Source organism: Periophthalmus magnuspinnatus, chromosome 17 (assembly GCF_009829125.3).
Source record: "Periophthalmus magnuspinnatus isolate fPerMag1 chromosome 17, fPerMag1.2.pri, whole genome shotgun sequence".
Classification (NCBI taxonomy): domain Eukaryota; kingdom Metazoa; phylum Chordata; class Actinopteri; order Gobiiformes; family Gobiidae; genus Periophthalmus; species Periophthalmus magnuspinnatus.
In genome coordinates this window covers 3,955,440-3,983,217 of record NC_047142.1, presented here as the reverse complement: position 1 = coordinate 3,983,217, position 27,778 = coordinate 3,955,440, and the positions used below count along the sequence as shown (strand labels likewise).

Sequence of the window (27,778 nt, the reverse complement as noted above, 5' to 3'; positions counted from 1 at the left end):
ATGTAAGTGGTTGTTTGATTTAAATATAATGTGAAAGACACTGGGCATTCAGTGAACAGAACACTTTACCAAGCACCAGCAATCATATTTTTTAACAGTGCACTGCGTAAACCTGACTGTACAGTCAGATCTGTGGAAAGGTGACACCACTGATGGTAAGAGTGGGTTTTTTTTGTTCCCAAAACAAATGCTTAAAAGATACACTTACTGCCAAACATTCCAAGCAAAGAAATATCTCTACGGTCATATCTGCCACCAGAAAAATTACACTGTGCATCTTTAGCGTTGCCCCTTGCTTTGAATTTTTCAATTTTGCTTAGCTTCTTGCAAGGAAAAAAAACAAACATTTAAATTGCACATTAAACTACACATTTGAGTAGTCGTTTTGCTAAACTGCTCACAATTGTTGTACACTGTTTCATTGCAATTTTAAGAAATGGCTTGGTTTGCTGCCTCTTGTCTATGTGCTCTCTCAAACCACAAGGGGGCAACTGCAAGACTGAGCTAGTGCCTTGGAAGAGGTAGCAACGCACAAAATAAACACCCATTTGAAATCGCTTAACTAAACGTCATGAATTTGTTTTTGTTTTTTTTATTTTACCAAACGACATTTTTTTTTACACAATTTTTATTTTTTTTTCCATATTTTTCAGTATTAGTCACGTGCCCTCATACTTCATCTCTATTTATTTGTGTTATTTGTTCCGCGTGCCTTGCCCCTGCCCGTCGCCCCGCCCCCCTCGCGTTCGAGCCTCCTGCCCGTCGCCCCGCCCCGCCCCCCCCTCCACGCGCTCGAGCCCACTTCCGGGTGAATCGGCTCCTCGTTGTCGTTCAGACCAGTGAGAGGCAAGTCCAGTGAAGGCGGAGGTAGTAGTAGTTGTTGTTGATGATTTGAAACCCGTACTTAGCATCTTTTTTATTATTTATTTGCATTATTTACGTGTAAAAGCCAAAATGGGAAGCACGGTGATGGAAACGAGCAAAGACAGCTCAAAGAAAATGCCCAAAAGGAAAAGAAGTCTGCGGATTAACATGCCAGTGAGTCGGTGAAGTATCAACTGATTTGATTTTTTATGTAAACATACCTGATCCACTGAAATTATTTCGATTTTATTCGTTTAAACCAGGAGAACACTTGCTAATTTTTGCCTGACAGTTGCCTCCTCTTGTGCTAAGTCATGGAAGTAGTGTCCTATAACTGAAAAGTCATCATTTCTGCACTATTTCTGCACGATATAACGTTTATCTGCAGCTAACAGTTAAACTAAATGATTATTATGATGCTAAAGCTAACTGACCACCCACATTTAACTGATTTAGTTGCTGTTTATGCGTAAAGGGGGGCAGCTCAAGTTGGATTTGGTGCAAGATTAAAGAAATGTATTTACACCATAACAGTTTTGAGTATGTCCTGTTGCATTCTTAAGCCAAATGTTCATGTAAATCCACTGTAATGCATGCTCTAACTCCATTTTTTTAAGACTTGCATTACAGGAAGTTATGTGAATGTGAAATAAAGACTGGATACAAGCAAAAGGATGTAACAGTTATGTCCAAAAAAATGTAAATAATGTGATTTAGAGCGGCTTGCAACTGCTGGGTGTGAGCTAAGACCTGCAACAAAGCATTCGGTCCACTAAAGACAAGCCCTGTAGAACAATTAACTGACTAAAAATGGGCGTTGTGTGGCCTCTAACTAAAGCACACAAAATTATAAGGATCTTGCGCAAAAACTACTGTATGCAGAGAAGTGCTGAACTAGTAAAGAGCATCTTCATAAGAGAGAAGTGAGAATTAAGCGGATCAGTCTCTCCCAAAACTCCAACTCACTCACTCACTGGTCAGATCTGTGGAGAGGTGACCTTGCTTACAGAATGCACTTTTTTTTTTTTCAATGCCAGATGGAATGTTCTACAGAATATGGCATTAAACACAAGCATAACAATAACAAGAGCTCCATGGAGACGAGCAGAAAAGTTATATAATGCACAATTAAGGTGTTTTATTATTCTGATTTGCATGTTGTTGTTTCATAAAACTATTTTCCAAGCAAGATTTTGATCATCCAAAAATCACAATGTTTATTTATGTATTTATTTATTCATTCATTTATTTATGTATTTATTGATTATGTATTTATTATTTTTTTATTGTATTTTTTTATTTATTTATCTTTATTTTTACAGGAAAATCCACTGAGAGCACTTGGGCTTCTCTTTTTCATGTTTAAAATACAATACAAACAGAAAAAAACAAACAAGTCCATGTACATTAACATTAAAACAAACATTAAAAACAGGTTCAGGTGTGTGTATAAAAGTTTATTATCAGATTATTACCAAAAATTGCGACTGTATTACCAACATATTTTGACTCCCATGTCCGTGCACTCTCGTTTTAACCTCAAATATACAAGTTGGCTAATAATAAACTAATCCTACACTTCCTTATAGGCTCAAACAAGTCAATTTGTCTGTTAATTAGTACTATTTTACAATGGGATGTGCATGTTAGTACCACATCAGCTGCCTGCTCCACTTTTCTCTTCTTTTCTACCCTCACCTGGGCCCGTGCCAGTTAATATCATTAGCCTCTTGGGGAAGCGTCGTCTTGGATTTCTATGATGCCTTCAGGTACCTTTGTGTAAAATACGGTGTCCCTTTCCCCGGAAAACCTACACGTGACGCTCACCTACTTGCATGTATAATGAAGTATCCGCGGCCCGTGTGGCATGGAGCGCCCAGAGAGGAATGTCAGAGCCAGTTTTTGGTCTGGGGAAGAGCCGTGTTGTTACAAGGCCATCTGCGCTGCTGGTGGAACATGTTTATCTGCTTCCTGGGTGTATGCTAATCTGTCCAGTGTATTAATCACTTCACTTTCGCCCATTTGACGCCGTGTTCGTTTGACTCATCTACACGACCGATGGATTAACAGTTAGAGGTTTGCAAAATGTGGAGCAGGTACAAGAGTTGTCAGAAATCAAATGCGAATCGATACTGGCTGCGGAATCCCTCAGTCGACCCGATTTGATCCATAGTAAAAGCGAAAAGTTAAATCTGTCAACTGGACTACAGCTTTTGTCCAGTTTGACAGATTTTACTTTTGGTTTTTACTATAAATCGATACTAAAACTCAAAATCATCGAAACTAGACACATTTGAGGAAGTACTGGTACCAAAAAAAGTCACATTCACAGGAGAGAAATGAACTTTTTCTGGATGGTTTTAGAATAATCTTGAGCTTTATCAGAAGAACTAGGAACCTACCTGTTCGACTGAGGGATTACACAGATATAACACATAGTAATATACAAGAAAGTACTACCATTTAATGTGGAAAATCGCATTATAATATCTAAATAAAGTGCTTTTTTATTATCATGGTAGTATTAGAATCATATATATATATAGAGTATATTAAGTATTTCATATATTGAGTATTTAGTCTAATCGAAATCAAGTTTGACATTTTTGTATCGCGCCAGCACATAGTTAGATTAATCATTTCTATCCTGTGACTAGCTGACTATAAAAAAACAATTCATATTTTGATAATCTTAATTGTTATCTGAGCTGATAAACTGTAACACACATGTCATAAGACCTTTTACAACAAAAACAACTCCATAATTCAATCAGAATGTCCAAAAATGTATGAATGATTTGATATTTTTATCAATTTATTCGTAAATAGTCTCTATCGTAGAAGGCTTAAGTCAGTACGTTTCAATCTTTATTTGGTTGATATTGTATTTAACAAGTCTCAAGTTCAATAGAAATAATGATTTGTCGACTACAGAAATGATAGTTATAACCATAGACTGTATAAAGAAGTGGACTAAGAGAATTTGATCGATGCTAGCAGTTATAGCGGCCAATTTAGAGCCGAGTTCCATGTTTGGCTCTTTGGTTGCTGTGATACTCGCAGTCGGAATTCCAATCTGGAGCGTCGGCGTTGAAGGTAACGCCCCTTCCCGGCAACGCCCTTTCCCGGCTGCACCGCTAGTTTAGCAGAGAACGGGCGCTTAGCAACGCTGTCAATCTGTTACTAACGGCAACGGTAGCGACCTCGGGGAAATAAGGCGCCTGATTTGTCTGTTATTAATGTTCATATCTTGATTTACAGACACATTAATGAAAAATAAAAACCCCAGGATCATGTAGAGCGGGTTAATACGAACATTTACGACCAAAATGACGAGTTTGACAGCAGCAGTTACAGAGAGAGGACACAGTTTTTCAATAGAAAGTGAATTGGAGCCAGAGTCGATGAAGCCGTAAGCGCGTCTATGATCACTTTCTATTTGAAACGCGACGCTAGCAGGTTAGCTATGTCCATTTATAAATACAGCCCGTGGTTGTGACTCTACACGCATGGCAGTTTCAACGTGTTTTATCAAAGTTTATTTTTTTATATCTATTTCAGATTTCATTGTTTTCAGTTGGTAAAAAGCCCATGATGTAGGACAGTGTTTGCCGAACTTTTTATATATATCGCTGAACGCTAAACGATAATATTGAAACTAATTTATGCCACAAGAGCAGATTTAAACCACAAAAACTAGTCTAAATCTACAATATTGTTAAAAAACGTGAGCTGCAATGAATAAACAGCAGAACGAAACGCCTTAATACTCAGTTTGCATCTGTAATGAGTCGTAAAAATTATTGATTCAAACTTCTGTTGGTTCAAATTCACTTCCTCTTGTGCATATTTTTGTTTAACTGGGCAACTCTTGTGACGGTCCATCTAAAGTAAACTCGCATTCACTGATCCTGGTTTAGATTTGGTCTTACCTCGAAACTGTTTAGCATCGGGTTAATCGGGTTTTCTTGGTAAGACTTGGTAGGACTTGTCAGTTTGCCAGTCTCATTCATCTTTAACGCCTTTCCCCATTGTTTTCTTGCAGGAAATTGGTGCGTTTGGATTCACGCAAACGGAAACGAGCAGCTCCTCTAAAAGTGCCACTCAGGTAAAAAAAACAAAAAGAAAACTGCAACGTAATTAGTCTTTTCTCTTTGACGTGTTTGTTTTTTTGGAGACGAACTGTCCAAATATTAGTTTATTCAACGTCACCTGCCAACTCTCATTGGCTCAGCGCTCCAGACCTCCCTCTGCGCTTGGCCAGAGAAACAAAATGTAGATAGATAGATGTTTTTTTTATCCCTTTTGACAACCACACTGCACTTTATAGCGACACTCTAATTCTAAAATGCAATCTTCCAAAATTACAGTGAGATTTCTGTTATGTCTAGGCTGTATTGCAGAATCCAAATACCCGTGGATAAATACCTGCCGAGTTAAACCTCTCATTTGCTGTTGCACAATGACATAAAGCTTTGGCAAACAGGGAAGGGTGTGGGCGAGCCTCACCAGCCCGAGGATTCAGAGCGGCTTGGTTTAAACATACGTGTAAAGAATGAGAGATTTGGCAAATATTCAAAGCGACGCAAGAGCAAAGAGGCTAAACTTATTCTTTTGTTTCTTGTATTTAGTCAAGGACCATGTGCAAATGCATTAATCTTACAAAAGAAAACATGATTTGTACCAGATTTAGCTACTTCTACTTTACATGTGTAGTCCCTGAGCAGTGAACACACTTTAAAAATACACATTTCAATACAGATACATTATGAGATTATCTTGATACAGTTATTGGCAAAGACAAGACCAGATTCAGTCTTGATCTGAATGTTTAGGACTTGGATCATAAGGAGCAAACACACACACCTCGAGCACAGGCTGGAGGAAGGTTAATATTTACTGCTATAGCTTCTACTGCTTCTACTACTGCAACTACTGCTGCTAACAGCGACTACTGCTACTTCTGCTGCTGCTTCTGCTACTACTACTATTGCAACTACTGCTGCTACTGCAACTACTGCTGCTACTGCTATTGCAATTACTGCTACTTCTGCTGCTGCTGCTGCTATTGCTACTACTGCAACGACTGCTACTTCTGCTACTCCTACTGTTGCTACTACTACTGCAACTACTACTAATACTACAACTACTGCTATTGCTACTACTACTGCTGCAACTGCTGCTGCTACTACAACTACTGCTACTTCTGCTGCTGCTTCTGCTACTACTACTACTGCAAACAACTGCTATTGCTGCTACTACTGCAACTACTGTTACTGCTACTGCAACTACTGCTACTTCTGCTGCTTCTGTTACTACAACTACTGCAGCTACTGCTATTGCTACTATTGCTGCTGCTACTACTACTGCAACTACTGTTACTGCAACTACTACTACTGCAACTACTGCTACTAGTACTACTACTATTGATGCTTCTGCTACTACTAGTACTACCACTGCTGCTACTGCTATTACTGCAACTACTTCAACTGCTACTACTGCTTCTTCTGCTGTAACTACTAATGCTTCTGCTACTACCACTTTTGCAACTACTACTACTAGTATTACTGCTGCTGCTACTGCTGCTACCTCTACTACTACTACTACTACTACTACCGCTCCTGCTGCTACTACTACTAAGCTTCCATCTTGGTCTAAAAGTCTAATAACTATGTCAGTTCTTTTGCCACAAACAAATACGAGAGAACTGTTCATCTTGTCACGGTGTTTTTCGTCCTGTTTTTCTGATTACAGTGATTTTATTTCCAAACCAAATGTGTTTTCTGGGACATAAACAGTTAAAGACGTGTGGTGGGCGGAGGCTGCGTCTGTCTCCAACTAGATTGGCTGGCGTCTGCTGTTTTGTTTTGGTAAATGTAGAGCAAATAGATGAGGAGTTCTCAGTTTGTTTACATGATATTGGCCTTGCAACACAGCGAGTCAGATGAGGAGAAGTATTTCAATAATAGTACACGGTTTATCTTATCTGTCCTAGACCTTTGCTGTACTTTGTACTACTGCTTTGAAACCAGGTCCTTTATGTGTAAGTAAACACGTTTATGAGGCACGAAGGAGAAGTGGCACACTGCATAATAAAGGGGTGGGAGAAATGGACAAAAAAGAACCTCTGTCTCTTTTATGTGAGCATCACGATAATAATATTCAAATGGAAATATGTAAATCCAACAGTAAATTCTCACTCACGCCTGTTTTAAAGTTTGAAATGTACTTTATTTTTTCTATATTTGAACAGGGAGCTCATGAAAAGGCGTCTGATTGCTCTCATTGTGCTCTCCCTGTATAAATAAATAAAAAATAAATAAATAAATAAATAAAATAAAATATAAATAAATACATTAAAATAAAATAACATTTAAAAATAAATACATAAATAAAATAGAAATAAATAAAAATAAAATAAAAAAACAAATACATAAAATAAAAATAAATAAATAAAAATACAATAAAATGTAATGTAATGTTGCGGTTTAAGTATAACGTATCAGAGAAATAGGTTTTTGCAAAATACTGTCACAATATTGGTAATTATTTTGATAAACTGCCCACCTCGAGCTATAAAGTCATTTATTATAGTCTAAATATTTCACACGTCTACTCCATCGTCTCTGACCCTCTCGCACAAACCTGCTGAAAACCACTGTATAGAAAACCACACACGTGTAACACTGTCATGTCTTTCCAGGGAGAGCGTCTCATCCGATCGGCGAGCCCCGTCAAGTCGCCGGCGGTCGGTTCCCCGGGTAACGCCTCCGCTCTCGTCCCCAGCCCCCAGTCCGCTCCCGCACAGCCGAAGTCGGGCTCCCTCACACCGAGAAGCATTTTCCCCTTCCCCTCGAACAACACGGCGTCACCCAAATCCCCCCGCCGCCTCAGCTTCAGTGGTATCTTCCGTTCATCCGGCGGCGCATCACCTTCAGCGAGCATCAAGATCTTTAGGAATAAGAAGGGTAAGTGCAAGGGTCAAAAACAAGTGACATTTTCAAAATGTCAGGGAGCGGTGGCAAAATGTTGCGCGGCGCCAATTTGAAGGGTGGATTACCATAACTCTCACCGTAAAAACTAAGTGATTTGATCGAACAAAACTGGATCAGAACAGAAAGAAAAGCAGAAGACAATGTCAGCAGGTCTTATCAAACGTTCACGTGGGTTTCCTGTTTGTGAGCCAAAACCACACAAAAGAATTTGAGCTTTGATTTGACGAGTGAGGATGCGTATATTTTGCACTGTAAGAAAGAAGTTTGCAACGTGAAAATTTATCTACCAATAGTTTTACAGTGTTGTACAGAACATTTAAGCGTAATCTTTAAAAAAAAAAAGCAAAGAATCTCTCCATCTAATGTAATGATTGTCCTCTGCTTGAAAAGTTTGCTGTCAATCTGATCTAGAATCCTACAATAAATATGTTTTCCACTTTAATTAAACAAGAAAAATAATTGGTATAGAACCTGGTGAGAGCAGGTTTGCCATTCTGTCTCTTTAAAACCTCAAAAAGACATGAATTGTGTCCATATAGTAAAGTAAAATAGAGGACAACGTTTCGCTTCAGTGTAAACTTCCCCAGCAGGCAGTACTCTCCTTTAGCTCGGTCTCGTGTTCGAACTTATTTCGTTGTAAGTTATTACACAACAGCCTGCTTGTCTAACGTGGAGCAGCCCGACTCAAAGCTGCATTAGAGATGACTCATCCACTTTTGGCTCAAACTCGTTTCCTCTCTTCGTAGTTGTTTCCAGAGTTGGCTGCAGCCGGTGGAAGAGTTTACTATTAATGTAAAAACTCCAACAAAATATCCTTAAGCTGAGACGGTGATTTAAAGCTAATTTTTCTTATGTTTGTAGGAGCTGTTTGCGCTCTCTCCATTCTCTGACTAGACATAATAATATTGTTATTATTATTCTAATTTTCATTTATTAGATGCCATTCTAGACACTCAGGGGCGCCTTACGACAATCAACAAAGACAAAAGCATTAAATACAGATATGCAAAGTTAGTTGCAAATCAAGTCACCGTTTATTTAAATAAAAGCTCCATTTTGAATCTTATCAATCAGGTTTTCAGAAAAGGACATAGTACTGTCACTGCAAACACCAAAGCCGCCCTTGATGAAAAACAAGATTGTGCAGCTGTTTGTTGATTTAACTTGAGCTTTAACTCAAGAAGTGCATAAAATCCTCTTGAAGCGCCTGAAGCATATTTGATTTGTCAGTGCTATATGTAACTGGTTCCACAATTATCTTTCAAACAGAATCCAGACAGAAGTAGACGATGGACTTATTTATTTATTTTTTTTACTTTAACCAAAGGAGTGCCCCAAGGCTCAAGTTTTGGCCTGATTCTTTTTACTATATATATGCTATTTTTTGCAATTTAAGAGAAAGCATCACACGTTTATTATGCAGATTATACTGTTTTGTGTACAAGTGCTCCCTCTGCTGATCAGGCGATTTTCAAACTGCAGCAAGATTTGTTTGCGTCGTTTCATAACAGGTGATGACTTTAAACCCATCACTGTTCACTATGAAAAAGTAGTTTGGCCATCGCTCTGTCAGAAGAACAACACTCTATAAAACTCTATAAATGTATTCATAAGGGAACACTTGATAGACTGTGTAAATATCTCATTTGTTTATTGAACTTTGATAAGGGAACTTTTAATACAAGATCTCATGACTGTCTGCGTCTAAACACTGGCCGCACTAAAACTGAAAAGGGAATGTTTTTTGCTTCCCAAAAATGGAACACATCTCAAGGACATGATACGCTGGTGCCACTGATGCACTTTAATAATCTGCTGATAAACATTTATAATCAGGCCTGCTCCTGTTTCAAACACATCTATGTAGTTATTTGTTTTGTTTTTGTTTTTCTGTATTTTAACTTTGCCCTCATGAAAAAAAAATCTAGTGTCTCATTGGGCTCTCCCTGTATAAATCAAAATGAATGAAAAATATGCACAAAAGATCAAATATAAAGTAGTTATGTTTTGTTTTAAGTCCATGCTCGACTATAAACAGATACAGTTTTTGCATGTGCAGTTCTTCTACCACTAGGGGGTGCTACAGTCACAGTTGCGTGTACAGCTTCTGAACTTCAGTATCCTCCACAGACTGCATTAAACAGCAGTACAAATGTAGCTGCCATATATATACAAAGAATATTTTATGTTTACTATAATTCTAATAACATTTAGTTTAATCTTCTTTTTGTGTAAACACGTGTAACAAGTATGATCAGAATGCCTCCGCTCGCTGCCGCTTCACGCAGGTTTCCCCATTGGCCTGGACATGTCAGGCTGCTTTCCTAGCCTTATCTGGAAGTGCAGGCTCCCACTCCTCGCTCTCTGTTGCTACTCTGGGAGGCTGCGTGTTGACTGTAAATAAAAGGAACTGGGCAGTTTTGATTTCCAAATTCATAGAGCGCATCCGTAAAAGGACGCAGAGGTTTTTATAGTGAGAAGGGCCGTAGATGAGTGAGAGACGGCCACATTTGGTTTTATTTAGTAGTGATAAGACTTCATAGCGAATCTTGAAACGCACGAGCTAGAGGATGGTCTGTTTATGAGCCTGCAGCAACTTTTGTGTGTACTCTTCTTAAATCTTTGCACTTTCCGAATGTCTACAACAAATATATTTACTATCACATAATTACATTGACGACTACAAACCAAAGGCTACACGGATACTGCCAGTTATTCCCTGTTCGCTAAAAAGATCCCTAAATATATAGTTGTTTTATTGGTTGTTTTCACGTTTTTGTTGTAGTTCTAGTTCTAGTCGACCCACAAACCTGTAATATTAGCCTCATACTTTAGCATTGTTTCATCTGTCAACAATCACGCCTTTCTGAGACGACTGTGGAACAAAAAAACAATGATTTCACTTTTGTTTATTATTTATGGCAACAGAAAATATGGTTTAGCCAGGGCCTGTCATGTGCTTAGGCCCAGTAATGACAGACATATTAAACATATTAACCATAAACCAGGTCAACACGTCTGCAACAGCGGATTTCCCCACAGAACTCTGACCTGCCCCCAGCTCAGTTTTGAACTAAATCTATACAGTCAGTTAGTCCATAATGGCAGTGTTTGTATGCTAGTCAAGGTTAAATTTTCCATGCAGCCAGCCACGACTAGTCTGAATGAATCTGCTTTCCCTCGCTGTGCCAAGTACTTTAATAGTAAACGTAACGCTTGTACTAGTACCTTTTACATGCCTTTACCATATTTACTTAATGATTATTTATGTTGGCTTACTTCCTCTGACCCACTGAACTTCTCCATTACATAAGTCGTTCATTCACGGCACAGGCTAAAGCCGGAGCTCTGGTGACTTTCATCTGTTCATGGGTCATGATGCAAGTGGAAGTTTTTCTGATCAGCTGATCCTACACGGGACTGTCCTTCTCAAATGTCAACCCACTTAAAACGGCGGAAGTAGATACCAGCAGCAGAACGTCCAGTCGAGTTTTAGGATTTGTACCGACCACAGCGCCACATGCTGCGGTGCACTTTAGCCTATACATTTCACCGCCTGGAGACAGAGTGGGACAGATGTGGCTGTGCTGAATCTGCTGCTTGGAGTGAAAAGAAGGAAGGCAGGGCAAAGGGGGTGTGGCTGAAACGAAGCTTTAACCAATCGGGACGCGTTCCTCCGTGACTGGCCTCCTTTTACAGGCTGCTGACAGGCTTGCTATATTAAAGAAACACCACCCTCGGCTGCACCTGACAATTTACAGTAGCAGCTCCGCAAAGGGAAGAACCAAAGCCCGATTTGTTTCTCATTTGCATCTCTTCTGTCAACAGGAAGAAACTCAACAACTTGATGCCATTATATTCTCTATAAACGTTACTATACTTTGTTTACACTGTGTTCTTCCCAAAGGATATTTCTTCCTAAAGGATAATTCCCTTCTGCAAACTTCTTAATAATTTTCCGGACTTTCCATTTCTCTTGTTCTTTTTGCATAACTGGAAGTGTTTGGACAATACTTGATCAATTTGGAGCTTACGCAGATAGTATTTTTTTTTTATTTTTAAAGCAACATTATTATTTATAAACTGTATTTTTGTCAGCATGAAGTAACTTTTTAGGTTACACTTTGCACGTTTTATTCGTAAGGTCATGGTTATATTGTCTGCTGAACCGACAACCCGCTGTGCCCCATGAAAAGGTTTGGCAGCCTGAGGAGGAGCAAGAAACGCAAGGAGCCAGATGGGATAGGAGGGAGGCAGCAGTCGGAGTCGTCATGTCTCGCTGGTAATGTGTCCCGGAGTGTTGCTAAAGTTGCATGTGTTGGTAAAGTGGGTTTATCTCGGCTATGGAGGCACTGATTGGCTTTTGCTTTGGCCTTAGGTGCCTGTATAGTTACTGTTTGCGTGTGGCTGGTCTCTTATTTCACACATGTTTGCAAAGTTCAAAAGTGCTGAAGCGAGGGTCTACACAAGGGAACACTGTACATTGAGACTAGCCCTGTTTTTTACAAAATTTTTCCAAGTTTTTGACCAAATCGTCGTACTAAATGTGTACTAAGAGTAGCTCAGTTGGTAGCGTGTTCACTGATCCAAAGGTTGTCGGTTCGAATCCCGCTCTCGACATAAATATCACCGGTTGAGTGATTCCACCTCCCACAAATGAACGCTGTCGTTACTTAACCCTCTGTCGTAACAGCTAGTGCGGGTGCGGACCAAGGAGTGCAGACTCACGACACCCTCACTTAACCCACCTTGTCCCCCAGTGTCTGCGAGTCAGATATTTAATGGTCATACTTTTATATAGCACTATTGCACCTTCAAGACACTCAAAGTTAATCTCCAAGAAACGTACTTGCTCTACTTCCATCAGTACAAAAATCTTAGCTGTTTTTTAACCCCGCTGCAGTCATGGTTGGTGTTCTTTACATTTAGATATATATTTGCGTGTTGACGTTGATGCTAACATTGACTTTAATGTGTGTAAGTTAAAGACATGAGCTTGAGCTGTGCAGGACAAACCAAGAGCTCATCTTAAAGTAGTGAACAGCGTGGTGACATGTTGACCACATCATAAATCCTTTGATCCGTAGTTTCCAGGCTCACATGCAAAAACATATTTATTAAAGTAACATTACACATTTCTTTCCTTTTTTATCAACAGATGTACTCAATCTAGTTTGTCAAATCTTCTAAACGAGCATTTTGAACTTATGTAATCACTATATATTCGCCAGCAGCCCATAGAAACATGTTGAATTTTACAAACTCGTCTCTAATTGAGGTGAGTGACCCTGTGTCTCGTCACCTCCGCTGTGTTACTCCACGGTAGTTACACCAGTTTTAACCAGAACCCGTACACAAACATAGCCCCGTTGAGATTTATCACGTTACATATTGGCCACGGATGGAGATAGTAGCAGTGCGTCCGCCGAGCTCGCAGTCACCTCTGTGTCGCTCTGACGTCAAGCCCCTCATGACTAAATGCACAGCCAGAACCATGGACCGTCGCTCTCTCATCCGATGTAATGAGGGCAGCGGAGAGCGGCTCAGTGCTGCCGTTATTAAATCAGCTCCGGTCATAAATTTATCTGGCAACGTCAACACTTGTTTCCACGCTCGGTTTTTACTTAACTTCAATACAAGACTAAATATTTGACTGTTTATTTTTTTGCTTTATGCGTTAGATACAGCTGCAGGTACACAAAGCCCATATAGTTCAGCTAAATCATGTTTTATTACAGTCACTGCACATCACACACTCGTCCATTATTAGAACAATAATAATTATGACAGTGCACTTCTTGAAACCAGCAGCCGAGTGCAAAGTTTATACAACTCCATCATATCATACGGGCAAAGTGAGGCAAGTTTATTTGAATTGAACTGAACTGAATACAAATGATGCTTTACAAAGTGATTTACAGAATAAGAAAGACATTAAAATAACAATACAAACAAATGAAAACATAAATCATCATCGAACAGTTATATCGTCTTTTTGAATTCACTTCTGTAAGTTCTTTTAGTAGTACTTGAACTCATTGTATTTTAGATTACATACAGTAAAGTCAATATAACAATGTTGTCCCTCTAGATCCGGGATGTCAAACACATTTTTCACCAAAGGCCACATCAGCAAAATGGCTGCCGTCAAAGGACCAAAAGTAAAATAAGTGTAGCTAATTTTAAAATTTGTTAATTAACTGTTTCTCTATTTATTACTTATTCAAGTTACAAATATTGCATATGCGTTTGCAAAGATGTAAAAATATGGCTGTGTAACTGCGTGTCTCCTGATAAAACGACATTTTAAGACAATCACACCTTTTAATTTACCCTGTCGAGGGCCACATAAAATGACATGGAGGGCCACATTTGGCACGCGGGCCTTGGGTTTGACACATGTGCTCTAGATCAATATTACAAATAAAACCAGAATCAGTCGTCGTCAGGTCACAAAATTCATAAACTAGGAACTTGCTTTGTTGCTACAGCCCATGAGACGAACAATAATAATACAAACTCTATGCTATAATATAAAAGCATGGATTAAAATAAGATAAATAAAAATAGACTTTGACAGACAAAAACACTAAAGAAAATTTAACACTGTCAGTTAAACCTTCCAGGCTTTATGTTATGGTCTAAAACACTGTCATAGACTTTCCTGGTTAAGTAAAGGTTAAATAAATTTTAAAAAAGAAAAAAAAACAACTGTAATCGTCCCGGTCCCCTCTCCTGCAGGACCGTGCTTCCTGTTTCCTGGGTGGTGTCAGGCCGTCTCCTCGTACCCTCACAGTGCAGAGGGCTCACTCCTTCTCTTATCTGCTGCGGTGGAATGTGCCACAGCAGCGCAGCTAAAATAAGAACACACAGAAAGCAAGGCATGCCAAAGAGGGCGGCTCTGTGCCAGCTAAATGTCAGGAGCTGCCCAGCAAGAAATATGTCCCCCAACACACTCTGGCAACCGCCCTCTTCGATAACGGATTCAGACTGATCTGTGCAGTGGAGAGCGGCCGTCACTAAAGCCCTGTATGGTGCAACCCGGCTTTAATGTCAGGTGCAAAATCAAAGTCCGTGGCATTTCACTTCTTGGAGCTATTGTTTTTAGCGTAATTTATACTGCTACACTCCTTAGTGAGAGAGAATAGAATCAAATACTGCTGATTATTAGGTTGTACTTTACTTTTATTACTTTTCTAAAACCAAATGATCACGTTTAAGTATGTCACAGTGTCAGATCAGTTAGATTCATAAAAACTGAGTGAAAATTTACACAATTAGGGTTGTCACAAGTATCGTAAAAAAGGTACTAATTGATAAAAAACTAGTATTGAATCATTTGAGCTGGTGACAATATTAAAGAAGTTACATTCACAAGACAGAAATGAAACTTTCCTGAATATATTTGGAATGATCTAGAGCTGTATCAGAACAAATATAAGACGCATAGACGAGTTTACGTCCATGGACAACTATGAACCTACTGGACACTGAGGGATTACACAGATATAAAGCCACATTAGTGCTGTTTTTTTATGCTGAAAATCACAGTTTTTTTTATGAACATTGTGATATCGGAATTGAGTATCAGGGTTATTCCTTAATATCAAAAGCAAGTTTGAAATTTTGGTATCACGACGACACTATACACAAGACATTTTCTAGATACTACATACATATTATAAAACACACTGGACGTTCAGGTTACAGCAAAGCTCACACTAAGCACTACACAATCAGCTGCATTGTCACTTTTCTCATCCGGTGACAGTTTCTCACACTTTCTCGCATCTGACACGAGTCAACTGGAAGTCCCATGATGTGCGGCGCGTAACGTGAAACATTTGCGCCGCATCACAGCAGCCTGTCCATGTCTGGCCATAGAAATATGTCCGAGGGGGGCGGAGCCAGTGTCACATGTCGCCGTGTGTATGGTCGTGACGCCAGCCGTGAAGAGCTGTCATGTGAGAGCGCACCCGGGCTGCATCCCGACACCGGCACTTATGTAAATACAAGTGACTTTTACAAGGTGCGATCGGAGGGAAATGACTTGTGTTTTCTATTTAAATTTTTTGATTTGGTTGCAGCTGGCCGGCTTGTGACATTGCTTAAGGTCACCCGTGTCGATGTAAGGGGAGCTCTCACACCCACTCCTGACCCAGATCACCCCCACTGAGCAGCCCACACTAAGTTTAAAGAAACCACAGACCAGAGGCGTGTTAAAAGGCTCTTAAACCTCTCACATCCTCCATACAGATCCAACTGTTTACATTTTACAAAGGCATCTTATACTGCAGGAAATAAAACCAGTTGTTTCACACGTATCATTCTCGCAGGAGTGTCAGATCTTTCACAGCCTGTTCTTTGTTTAGTGTGTGTCTATTTTTGAAGGGACAATGTACAGACACATTAAACTCATTAAAAAAAAGACATATTCCACACCAGATTAAATGCTATATAAGAATAATCCACACTGTCTGCTTTATGGCCCACACACACGCACACACACACACACAATATCACACAATATCACACAATATCACACATTACAAAATCATGAGTTTCTTTTTATAAAACATATTAACCCTCCATTTCTACATTTCACTACTACATCACATATTACACACTTGCACAGTCCAAACTGGTGGATTATTTTATGTTTTAGGGATGTTGGTGCCAATTAAATAGAAAAACAAATCAATATCTGAAGTTCTACCTGATTATAGATGTTTGATTATATCCATTTCAACACATTGCGCAATTGTTAAATAATACTATAATTCAATTGATTGGTAGTAAAGCAATATACCGCACTTCAAAATGTGTCATCATTTATGTCACTGAAACAATAACCCAAGAGCAAATCTACAGTGTTGTTAAAAAAAACAAACATGAGCTGCAATAAATAAACCGCAGAACCAAACACTTAAGTTCTTAGTCATAGAAGTTATTAAGTTATTTCAATTCTCTACGGCCCAAATCTCGTCTTATTGTCAAAAAATACCAAAAAATGTCTCAGTAGTGCAATGAAAATGAACACACAATAAATACTGACCCCAAAAATGATCGTTCCATTTATTATACATTGAACTGATTGATTCTGACTGATAGCAACAATAAAAGCTCATATTTGTAGCTTAAGTGAAAGATGGTAGGTAGATGTATCACAAACACTTGTATTATAATTAAATGACTTTAGATTTGACTTTTGATTTGACTTATTGAACCGTGTAAACTCTGTGTGTGGGTGGTTCATATTTGCATTGTCCTTTGCTGCATTGCTCCACAGTGTGGGGACATCTCTTCTGTCAGCAGCAGCAGCGCTGAGGCCAGGGCTCTGTCATCTGTAACGCCTGTCAGGACCCATGACACATTCCCACTCTAATACACCATGGCACATGATTAATGCCATCTGCACCGAGGACAATACACTGACACCTTGATGTCTTCTAAGATTTCAACAACCCCAATACGATGTGTAATACAATATACATTTCATGACATTTTCAGAATAGTTTTTTGTTGCCAGGTCAAGGATCTGGAAAATTGGATATGTTTTCCTCTAGTACCTCAGGCTAAGAAACACTGTATGGATTTGTACATTTCAGCTGCTCAGATATGAGGAATTAGACGAGGCAAGTTTTTACACAAAGTAATCCAAAGTGCTTTACAGAATAACAAAGACATTAAAATCACAATACAACAAATCAAAACATAAATAATCATCATAAAATGAACATTAAAAGAGCAGAGTGCAGAATAAAAACCTTTCAGTCACATGCAGCTAAACAGAACCGTTTGAGTCTGGATTTAAATATTGTCAAAGTCGAGGCCTGTCTCACATCTTCAGGAAGTGAGACAGGTTTTAACTGGAGAAAACTGAAACGCTGATTCTCCATGTTTAGTCCTGGTTTAGACCCGGTTTAGACCCGGTTTAGACCCGGTTTAGACTCGGTTTAGACCCGGTTTAGTCCTCACTCTGGGTACCGGTCCCTGAAGTCCTCAGAGTGTGTGATGGTTCATGTGGCACTAACCTGTCAGAGATGTACTTTAGTGGAGACCTTTGCCCAAGCAGAGCCGTTTTAAACTCAATTCTCTACTTCGTGAATGCAATTTTCAACATTTTCTGGTAATTTTCTTTTGTTGTACACTCTGATATGTTAAAATATTTCTCTTTTGCAGCTTCTGGTATCCCCACGCCCCCTGCCACACCTACGCAAGCGTCCAGCCAGCCCATCTTCACCCCGGGGACCCAGCAGAGCAGTGGACCAAGCCCGGAGAGACTGGAGCCCCCCACGCGCCTTCGCTCCCTCTCCAACCCCCCTGACACGGGCCAACGCCTCAGCCTCTCCTCCTCCAAACCACCGATTCCTTCATCGTACTCTACCTCACAACAAGTGGGTCCTGCTCTCAAAATGATGGGTGCTTTTCCGATTTCTAGAATGTGATGTGATGCAAGAGCCAGGTTTTCCTATTGATTACATTGGACTTAATCATGAAATATCCAAAAGGTAAATTCACAAATGCTGAATCTGATCATTTCGATTAGTGTCTAAACCCATTTACTTCTTGGATTACTACAAAAATCTGCAATTTTATCAATATTTTTTTTAGTTACCCCCTGTATATATCATATTATTGGCCTATGGGAAGCTGTAATATCAGATCTGAAATCCAGCAACAGGCATAAGTTGTAACCTTGACCTTGAACTAAACTCTGCTCAGTGTTATAGTATTAAATCAGACCTATCGTGTTTGTATCTGTCATATAGTTATAATCTACGACTCCCGTGCATCATTATGTTACAATCTGGACATTTTAAACCGCAGTATTCATCTAAAACGACTTAATAAAACAAAAGAGTCCAATGTCTTACGTGTTAGAAAACTGTGGTGCCCAATGAGAGCTGCTGACGTCGCCTTAAACGTCATCACAACAAGGCGGCGTGGAGCTGTCTCCTACGGACAGCTGCAGATCACACGAGCAAGTAGAGCGGGGCTGTCCAAACTACGGCCCGGGGGCTAGATGCGGCCCTCGGATCAAATTTTGTCCTTCTAAACTGGCCCAATTGATCAGGAAGTGATTTTTTTACTACAAATTGAAGAGATTCTACTTTTATAACCTGAATAACATCACTTTGCATCGTGACACAGACCTAAAAATAATCTTCCAAGTCTTATTAAAGGTACAGTGTCTCTGTCAAACCTGTGTGAAATGCACCGTTTGACTCTCTGTATCAACCTCTGCTTCAAATTTGTTTCACTATGTGGCCCTCGGTGAAAAAAGTTTGGACAATCCTGAAGTAGGATTAAAAACCCGGTTTAGACCCGGTTTAGACCCGGTTTAGACCCAGTTTAGTCATGGTATAGACCTGGTTTAGTCCTTGTTTAGTCCTTGTTTACACCTGGTTTAGCCCTAGTTTAGCCCTGGTTTAGTCCTTGTTTACACCTGGTTTAGCCCTAGTTTAGCCCTGGTTTAGCCCTAGTTTAGCCCTGGTTTAGTCCTTGTTTAGTCCTTGTTTACACCTGGTTTAGCCCTAGTTTAGCCCTAGTTTAGCTCTGGTTTAGTCCTTGTTTACACCTGGTTTAGCCCTAGTTTAGCCCTGTTTTAGCCCTAGTTTAGCTCTGGTTTAGTCCTTGTTTAGTCCTTGTTTACACCTGGTTTAGCCCTAGTTTAGCCCTAGTTTAGCCCTGGTTTAGCCCTGGTTTAGCCCTGGTTTAGCCCGAATTAAAAAGATTTGTACCAAAATGACTATGTATAACTAAGATACACGAATCAGTCTAAAAACAACTTCGAGAGGGTAAATGAGAACGCTCTGGAAAGTCGATTTTGCAGAATAGGTCTGGTTTAATATTATAATACAAGTGACTAATCGTAATTGACAAATTTCACAATTATTAAAGTAACTAAGGCAGCATCACTTCCACTCTCAGCACATCTGCGGGACAAAATTTTACCTGAAGACTAAGCTAGAGCTGTAAGAGACTAAACCAGGTCTGAAGCCATACTCAATACTCTAATTTAGCTTAATTTAAAGTAGCTAATTCAATTCATATTCATATTTTGTAGATAATTTTACAAAACTCATTTTCTAGCCCTACTTAAAGATTCCACGTGGTGCATGCGTGAGTTGATTTGTGGAGTTTGCAGCTTTAGGATGAGTGAGGCATTGACTGCGATGACCTTGAGGTGAAGAATTGCAGCAGTCTGTGAATTCTTAAAATGGGGCAGCGTCTTTGATCCGATGGTGCACTGCGTCTGTTCACCTGCTGTTCAAAAAAGACTTCAGCTCCTCCGATAGCGCAGCAGTAAGAAGCAGCCTGTGGGGATATGTACTGTTTAATATTAACTTTGTTTTATTTAATTTCTATAGCGCTTTCAAAAATATTGCCGGGTTTCAGATGACATCACAGCATTCTATAGGCCGATGTTAGTTAAATCAGGTGCCTTTTGGATATTTCATGGTAAAATACAATGAAATTATTAAAGAAAATTGGCTCTTGCCCCTAAATATCTGAGAATAACCAATAATCCAGTCATATTTAACACAGATTTTTGCAGGTAAAATGAAAAAAACGCTGGTTCTTCTTCTAATACAGTGAGTTCTTGGGTCTAGTTAATTAACAAATGATCAGATTCAACATTTCTGTGTTTGACTTTTTCGGTATTTCAGGGCAAACTGTCTGTCGCCCCCCATCTGAGAGTACGACATCATCATCTATAATCTGAAATTCACCAATTGTTCTAGTCTTAAACTGTCGGATTGAATTGAAACTGAAGCTCATTGACAAAAAATATGTGCATTGTTATTTCCTTACTCTAGTGTAGCCTCATTTTTAGTTACCCACATCCCTATAGCCCCAACCATCGCTCTGGATTTTCAGCGAGTAATTATCTGTAGAGCTGTCTCGGTGTGTCAGCTCTGAGTGATGGTGGACTGAGGCCAGCGAGGCCAGATCAATATTTCATCACTAACATACTACGCTGCTGATATTAACACCAAGGACAAGATTGTGGCTGGTGAAAAATGGCCTCTGCCGTCAGGACTTCGCTCTGAATAATCCTCCCACTGTATTTAAATAAAAGCACTTTGTTTATTGGATGTGTTGGCACGAGCTTTCAGAGCTGTGGTCCCGCTGTGATGCAGCAGAACAGATTTATGAGCGCGCCGGCTGCATTTTGGCCTGAGAACTGCTGTGTCACCATCACAGGGCGACACCAGGGACTGTTGAGCTCTCGAAAACAGAGGCATACGCTTCTCCATACTGCTGCGAGGGAGGAAGGGAAATGGTAAAGCAACAGGCAAATTACAGTGTATGCAAACATTCATCTGAACATGACCCAGCGTTTATTTAGAGGTGTAAATATAACTCATTTGTCTGATTGTTTGCCTGTGGGAGGCTCTTTATCTCAGCCTCAGTTACATGTCTTGGTTGTTGTACATTTGACTGTAATGATCTGATAAGGCATCCCCAGCTTCTTGCTGCTAAGCAACGTGGGGATTTCCTAATATGGAGAGGAGAGTGTCCAGTGTGTTGTGTTTGGAGGGGTGTGTCTCCGGAGCGTCTGACTTCCTGCTTTTTCTCCAGACTCCACGTGAACTTGTCGCGCTGTAGTGAGTGTTTTTTAGTGGGATTATTGCTCCAACAATGCGCTGTGTGTTTGATTGTGTCAGGATTAATCGAGAGGCCGGTTCAGGAGCTGTGCGCTCGCGGTGCGTCCCCCCGCTGCAGCGTTTGGATCAGGACTGTTCCACTCTCTCCCTTTAAGGGGTGTGCAGTCTAATAATAATAACGCTAATGTTGCGCCACCTCTCCTCGGGGTTTTTGTTGCTTTTTGTAAATTAAGGAGACTAGTCCAGGGTTTGTTTGCGGTGTAAAGTCCAGAGGCTCAGAGGCGGTGCGCAGCGGTGCGCACTTGTCTGGTCGTGGGGAAAGTCGCGTCGTCCTCCTGCTTCTCTAACAGTTTGCAGTAAACTTTGTCGTGCTCCTGCTCGTGCGGTACAGACCTGTGTCCCGCACTGTCCTAACCACAGACCTCCTTCTGTCCGCAGGTATACGGTTTGTTCGAAGGCATGCTGGAGAAACTTGAACTCGATGATGATGGTAAGTGTCTTTGGGCGCAACATAAACGTGATTCCATGATGTCATCAGAGAGTTTAAAGTCATTGTGCTTCTCTGTGTGGCCCTGTTGGTTTTGTGGGGCTCGGGTTCTGTCTTATCTGCTCATCTTAACCAGTGTTCACTTCAAATCTGACGCCCCTCAGTCTGTACTAATGTTTTATAGAGTCACAAACACTTTTTATCTCTAAATGTTTAATAACTGAACTAACTGTAAAACCTACTGGATACTGGGCCCAAAACATATGACACCAACTGTATCAACATAATGACGTGTATGTTTTATGTAATGAGTTGAGCTTAAAGTGTTTCTTCAGTGCAGATTGCAGACCACCTGTGCTTGTGCAGAGCTTTGCTCCCAGTGCTGCAGCACTACACATTCAGAGCTAATGGGTGTTTGGTGGGGTTGTTTTTCAGCTCTCATTATGGCTTTCCTGTGAGATTTCTCTTTGGTTTGTTTTCCAGCTGCTGAACCAGAAAGTGATATTTACATGCGCTTTATGAAATCCCATAAGTGCTACGACATCGTTCCCACAAGTTCCAAGCTGGTCGTCTTTGATACGGCTCTCCAAGTTAGTAATCATCTGTTTTCAGTTTCTGTTTGCTTTTCATATGTCTGTGGCACCCGTACATTTGTGTGAGAACGCACTGATGTAAAGTTAATGTTTCATAAGGAGGTTAGAGTATTTGAGCGTCGCAGTGGGCTGTATGCAGATGTCTTAAAACTGTTAAACAATAACCTGCTACAAGGCTTTGATGTGTGAATTTTTAGCCTGTGTGTAAAATTCTAAGTGGGCATCTGAGGCAAGACATTTATTTCTCTTGTGTGAAGAGATCTTTGTAGAAACTAAAACAGTTGTTTCTTTACAGGTTAAAAAAGCATTCTTTGCTCTAGTGGCAAATGGGGTACGTGCCGCTCCACTATGGGACACGGAAAAGCAAAGTTTTGTTGGTAAGAGCAGCGATTACCCTCAGTCATTTGTGAATTATTACATTTTTTGTCACTAAGCTTACTTTATGGTGTGGATAAGATATTCTGGAGATTCATCACATTTTGCTTTGCTGTAGTTTACCACATTTAGACCCTTGTGATAAACAACATGGAGTATGTTTTTCAGTCTGTGATCGTAGGAAGAAAATGTCCTTGTTTTGTTTTCATTACTTCAAATTTACCACAGGGAGAAACTGTACATTTTTATTGCTTGTGGTCATGCTTGGTGGAGCCCAGTGCTATATTGAGCAGAACTCATTATAGTTGTCATAAGCCATTAAGCCCAGTAATGACTGAGGTACTGAAGACCTGAGTTTTTTACCTCTGCGGACTCCTTTGAGTTAAGCGGAACATGTCAAAGCCCAAACTGTGAGTTGACATTGTAAACGCTGCTTGATTTGCTTTGTGGAGTCACTGATGAATTATAGATGTGGAGCTGTGTGAGGATAAAGCAGGGGGCAGTGAATGAAGTGGAGCCTGTGCCACACCCCAGCTCAAACACTCTGGCTCCACTACACACAACTGTGCAAGGCCTGTTCAAAAGGTGACCTTTTGTCTGATCTTTGGGTGTTGATTGTTCTCAGGAATGCTGACAATCACAGACTTCATCATTATACTACACCGGTACTATAAGTCTCCTTTGGTAGGTAAATGTTTGCTCTGTGTTTGTCGCTTGTTAACTTCATTGAAAAAATAATAATACATGTATTTTTGTCTCAGGTTCAAATATATGAATTGGAGGAACATAAGCTTGAGACGTGGAGAGGTTAGCATCACATTAACTGCAGTAAACATCCATTTGTAATATAATATAATTCTGTTCAATATGTTCTTTGTACACAGAGGTTTACCTTCAAGCAACATTCAAACCATTGGTCAACATATCTCCTGAAGCAAGGCATGTTTAACATGGCTAATCTAAATATTTAGCCTTTCAGTGAGCTATTAAAAAGTTATTCAAACATATATTTTTTTACTTTGTATTCTACAGAGAATCTTACATTAATTTGAAATGACTCATTCAAAATTCCATAAATATGGTCCACTGACGTGGACACTTCTATGAACTATGGCATGTAATGGTTTTCTTCTGTTGGTGCAGCCTTTTTGAAGCAGTGTACACACTCATCAAAAACAAAATCCACCGTCTGCCTGTCATCGACCCAGTCACTGGGAATGCACTTTATATTCTCACACACAAACGGATCCTCAAGTTTCTTCAGCTTTTTGTAAGTTGACCGCATTTTTATGCACAACTGCTGCCCTCTGGTGGCCAGGGACTAGAAATTTAGAAAAACTTGATTCTAATGAAATGAAATGATACATTTCTTCTGTGTGTTTCAGATGCGTGAAATGCCAAAGCCAGCCTTTATGAAGCAGTCTCTGGGAGATTTGGGCATAGGCACGTATCGTGAGATTGCCTTCATCCACCCAGACACTCCCATCATCAAAGCACTCAACATCTTTGTGGAGAGGAGGGTGTCTGCGCTGCCTGTGGTCGATGAGGCGGGTACGTCCCAAACAAACCATAGTCTCTTCTGCTGAGCTATGACTCTTCTAAAATCTCATTTCTTTATAGGCAAAGTCGTGGACATTTACTCCAAGTTTGACGTCATTGTAAGTTTAATTTTGAAGTATATTGTTTTATTGTAAAATGAAGCTGCTGTTGTCACTAAGGTTTCAATGATACAGGAATGTAACATTTAAAATGATTATCTTTGTGGCAAATGAAAGGACACTAGTGTCTTCGAAATGACTTATGTGTTGAGGCATAAAACAGGCTTGTATTCAGTTTTAGTGCTTGAAGCATTGGGAGGTAAAACAGACACTCGGATGTAATAATCAAATGCTGTCTCTCTGTCCACAAACCTCCCAAAGCCAGTGAATTTGAAACGCACAGACATTTTTCTAGATCTTCATTAACAGATGAATGTCTGTTCAGAATTTGGCTGCTGAGAAAACCTACAACAACCTGGACATCACAGTTACCCAGGCTTTGAAACACCGCTCCCAGTACTTCGAAGGAGTCGTCAAGTGCCATAGGATGGAGACACTGGACACCATTGTGGACAGAATCGTCAAAGCTGAAGTGAGCATGGATCATGATTTATTAAACACTAAGAATAAGCAACAAGCTCAACTGTCTTTTGTATGTGACAGGTGCATCGGCTGGTGGTGGTGGATGAACACTCCAACATCGAGGGCATCATCTCCCTGTCAGACATCCTCCAGGCCCTGGTGCTCAGCCCGGCAGGTATAGACGCTCAGCACTGACCTCTCCCCCCTCCATCCTGGACACTGAGCTCCCCCCCCACCCCGCCCCATAGCCCCGGCCCAGGTAGGACACATGGCCTCCGGCTGTGAGAGCGCATGCTGTCTGCCTGCAGGTTTGCCCTGCCGCGGGGGGTGTACTGTCGAGATCTACAGGACGTCAAATTAGGGATGACAGCAGGCTCAAAGATATGGATTATTATATTTCGAAACAGGACTTTTCCGAGTGTTTGTTTTCACTCAAGGATCATCCCTAAAAAGAATTCTGGATGTAAACTGTTGTAATTGACAGTAAAAACATCTAGATAAATGTGGTTATCCAGGTCACAACATAAGCATTAAGACAAAGTTATCAAACGTACACTTCAACAAAGTGAATGTTATCTGGATGTTTATATGAACCTTACTTTATTCATTCAGAGTTCATAAAGCTGCTCACTTACTAAAAGAATGGTGATCTAGACAATGTGAACGAACGAAAATGAATTATTATCAGCGGCACGTCCACTTTGTCAGTGGTTTATCAGCCGCACAGGGAAACCTAAACGTGATTTTCAGCATTAACACTTTTACAGCAGTTTGAATGCGTTTTGAGTTTGTAACTAAACAGCTGCTTGCATTATTTTGAGAATCCCAGTAAAATTGTGCATTGGGAGTGTCATATTAATGAAGCATTGACGTTGCTTGATTATGGTTTGTACTATATGCATGTTTTGTGAGGCTAATCGCTTCTCGGTCGAGTCACAAATCCAGTTGTGATGTTTTTAGTGCATCAAAAACGATGCTTTTTTTCTTGTACCTCACTTTGAGACGGCATCCAGACAAGATCATAAGAAGAAGAAATGTAAATTCAGAGTTTGTTTTGTATTTGATTGTAGCTTACATGAGGTTTTTTATTTTTTGCAGATGCACGTAAGGAGGAGACTGTAACGGAATGAGCTGGCGTGGTGGGAGTACTGCTGATCGAAGGTTGTATTTGGGAACTAGAGGCTGAGCAGAGTCAGATCGGACATCCCGGAGGTGCCTGCAACACTGAGATGCACTATAGAGGCTGGGAAACCAAAGAGTTAGTGAGGAGGGGGTTCCTGCACTGAAGACAGTCTTGCAGTTTGGACACTGATGCGCGTGCAGACAGTATACTGTATATATACTGTACATAGGCCACACTGGATCACACGAGGGCTCTGCGTGCTGTGAGGGGGCTCGTTTTGGCACGGTCCACCTTTTTTATACCAAAATAATACTGTGTTGTACAGATGAGGTTCAGGTGTTCTTGGAAAATGATACATGAGATGAGAAAAATGCTGTTCAGAACGGGATAAGAATATAGAATCCCCTTCGTCAAGTAGCCATCTTTTATATTTTTTTAAATGTTTATTGCAACTCTGTACTTTCTCTTTTGTTTTTTTGGATTAGACTAGATTTTTTGTGTCTAGGACAGAACATCAGTAGCATCTATAAAAGTCTGGTGACCCCTTGTCTTTGGTTTATATAATTTTAAAATATTATACACCTCTAGTGCTGCTATCTTTATCTTGCACAGACAAATGCCAGCTCACGAGGCGCGGTTTGATTTGGGCCGTACCAAATACTGTACTTGGAATAAACAAGACCATAGATATGCATACACTCACCTGCCCGGGGAAGGCAGGGCGAGTCAAGACGGGTATAATTATAATATAATGAGGGCTACGGAGAGAGTTGTGTAGTTGGTTTTTCTTCTGCTGCTGCTGATTTTTGTTCATTTGTTGTCAATGATACAGATGCAAATCACACTTCACCTGCCGCATGACTCTCTGTTTCAAACTTTTATAAGGCCAGGGACTCGGAATTAAAGGTAAAACAAACTCAACCTAAACAAATGAATGCGTTTAAATTTGTAAAACTAGACTGAACTGCAGGCTGGTTGCTGGGAACGTTCATTCCTATTGGCATCACTGTCTAGATCTATGTATTTGGAGGTCCCTGGACCCCAGTTTGATGAATGTGGCTCTACGGAGCTGACGCCCCCGTTTTTATTTGTGCCTTAGCTGCCCCCATTTCACATAAACAGTATTGATATTTATCTTTTGTCAAATTGGTGTAATGATTTTGCTTTATTTTGGAACAAATGAATGTGCATAATGCAGATATTAGATGGTGGAATGTTACCTTTATTTATGCAAATTAATATTCTTGGCTGGTATCGTCTTTGACCAGTGAAAATGGACACTATGGATGAAACTTTATATAAATGATTCTAATGTAACAGAAATGGAAACGCGTGTCATATCACAAAGCTCATCTCTTCCTCGGATTGTAAATAGGATTGTTTTGGGGTTAAAATGTTGCAGAAAGCTTTATTTTTATGAATGTTTAAAGATCGCAGCTTTAATGTTTATCCTTTTGTAAATACACTGTATAAAAGTAATTCAAAGAAACCTTCAAATGACGTACTGTAACGCAAGCATGAGAAAAGACACTTCAGCCGTATGAATGTTTTGTTTGACTTATGATTTTTGTGGCAGCGGAAAATAAACAGACACTGAATGTACAA

General features: G+C 40.1%; 1 protein-coding gene across 2 annotated transcripts; it reads left to right on the top strand.

The window, feature by feature from the left end:
* Window positions 1-823: 823 nt before the first annotated feature.
* Window positions 824-27,778, top strand: LOC117384908 (5'-AMP-activated protein kinase subunit gamma-2-like). Of its 2 annotated transcripts, XM_033982079.2 has the most exons (16): window positions 824-1,038; window positions 4,910-4,972; window positions 7,568-7,832; window positions 18,042-18,256; window positions 21,914-21,965; window positions 22,446-22,552; window positions 22,851-22,932; window positions 23,556-23,614; window positions 23,692-23,737; window positions 23,815-23,869; window positions 24,074-24,200; window positions 24,316-24,481; window positions 24,551-24,588; window positions 24,914-25,060; window positions 25,132-25,225; window positions 26,149-27,778. In XM_033982079.2, exons 1-16 carry the CDS (start codon window positions 955-957, stop codon window positions 26,178-26,180), a joined length of 1,632 nt encoding a protein of 543 aa, XP_033837970.1. In that variant the 5' UTR covers window positions 824-954; the 3' UTR covers window positions 26,181-27,778. The 2 variants fall into 2 exon arrangements, with proteins under 2 accessions (XP_033837970.1, XP_055084687.1); XM_055228712.1 differs by lacking the exons at window positions 824-1,038; window positions 4,910-4,972; window positions 7,568-7,832; window positions 18,042-18,256 and adding an exon at window positions 21,400-21,475.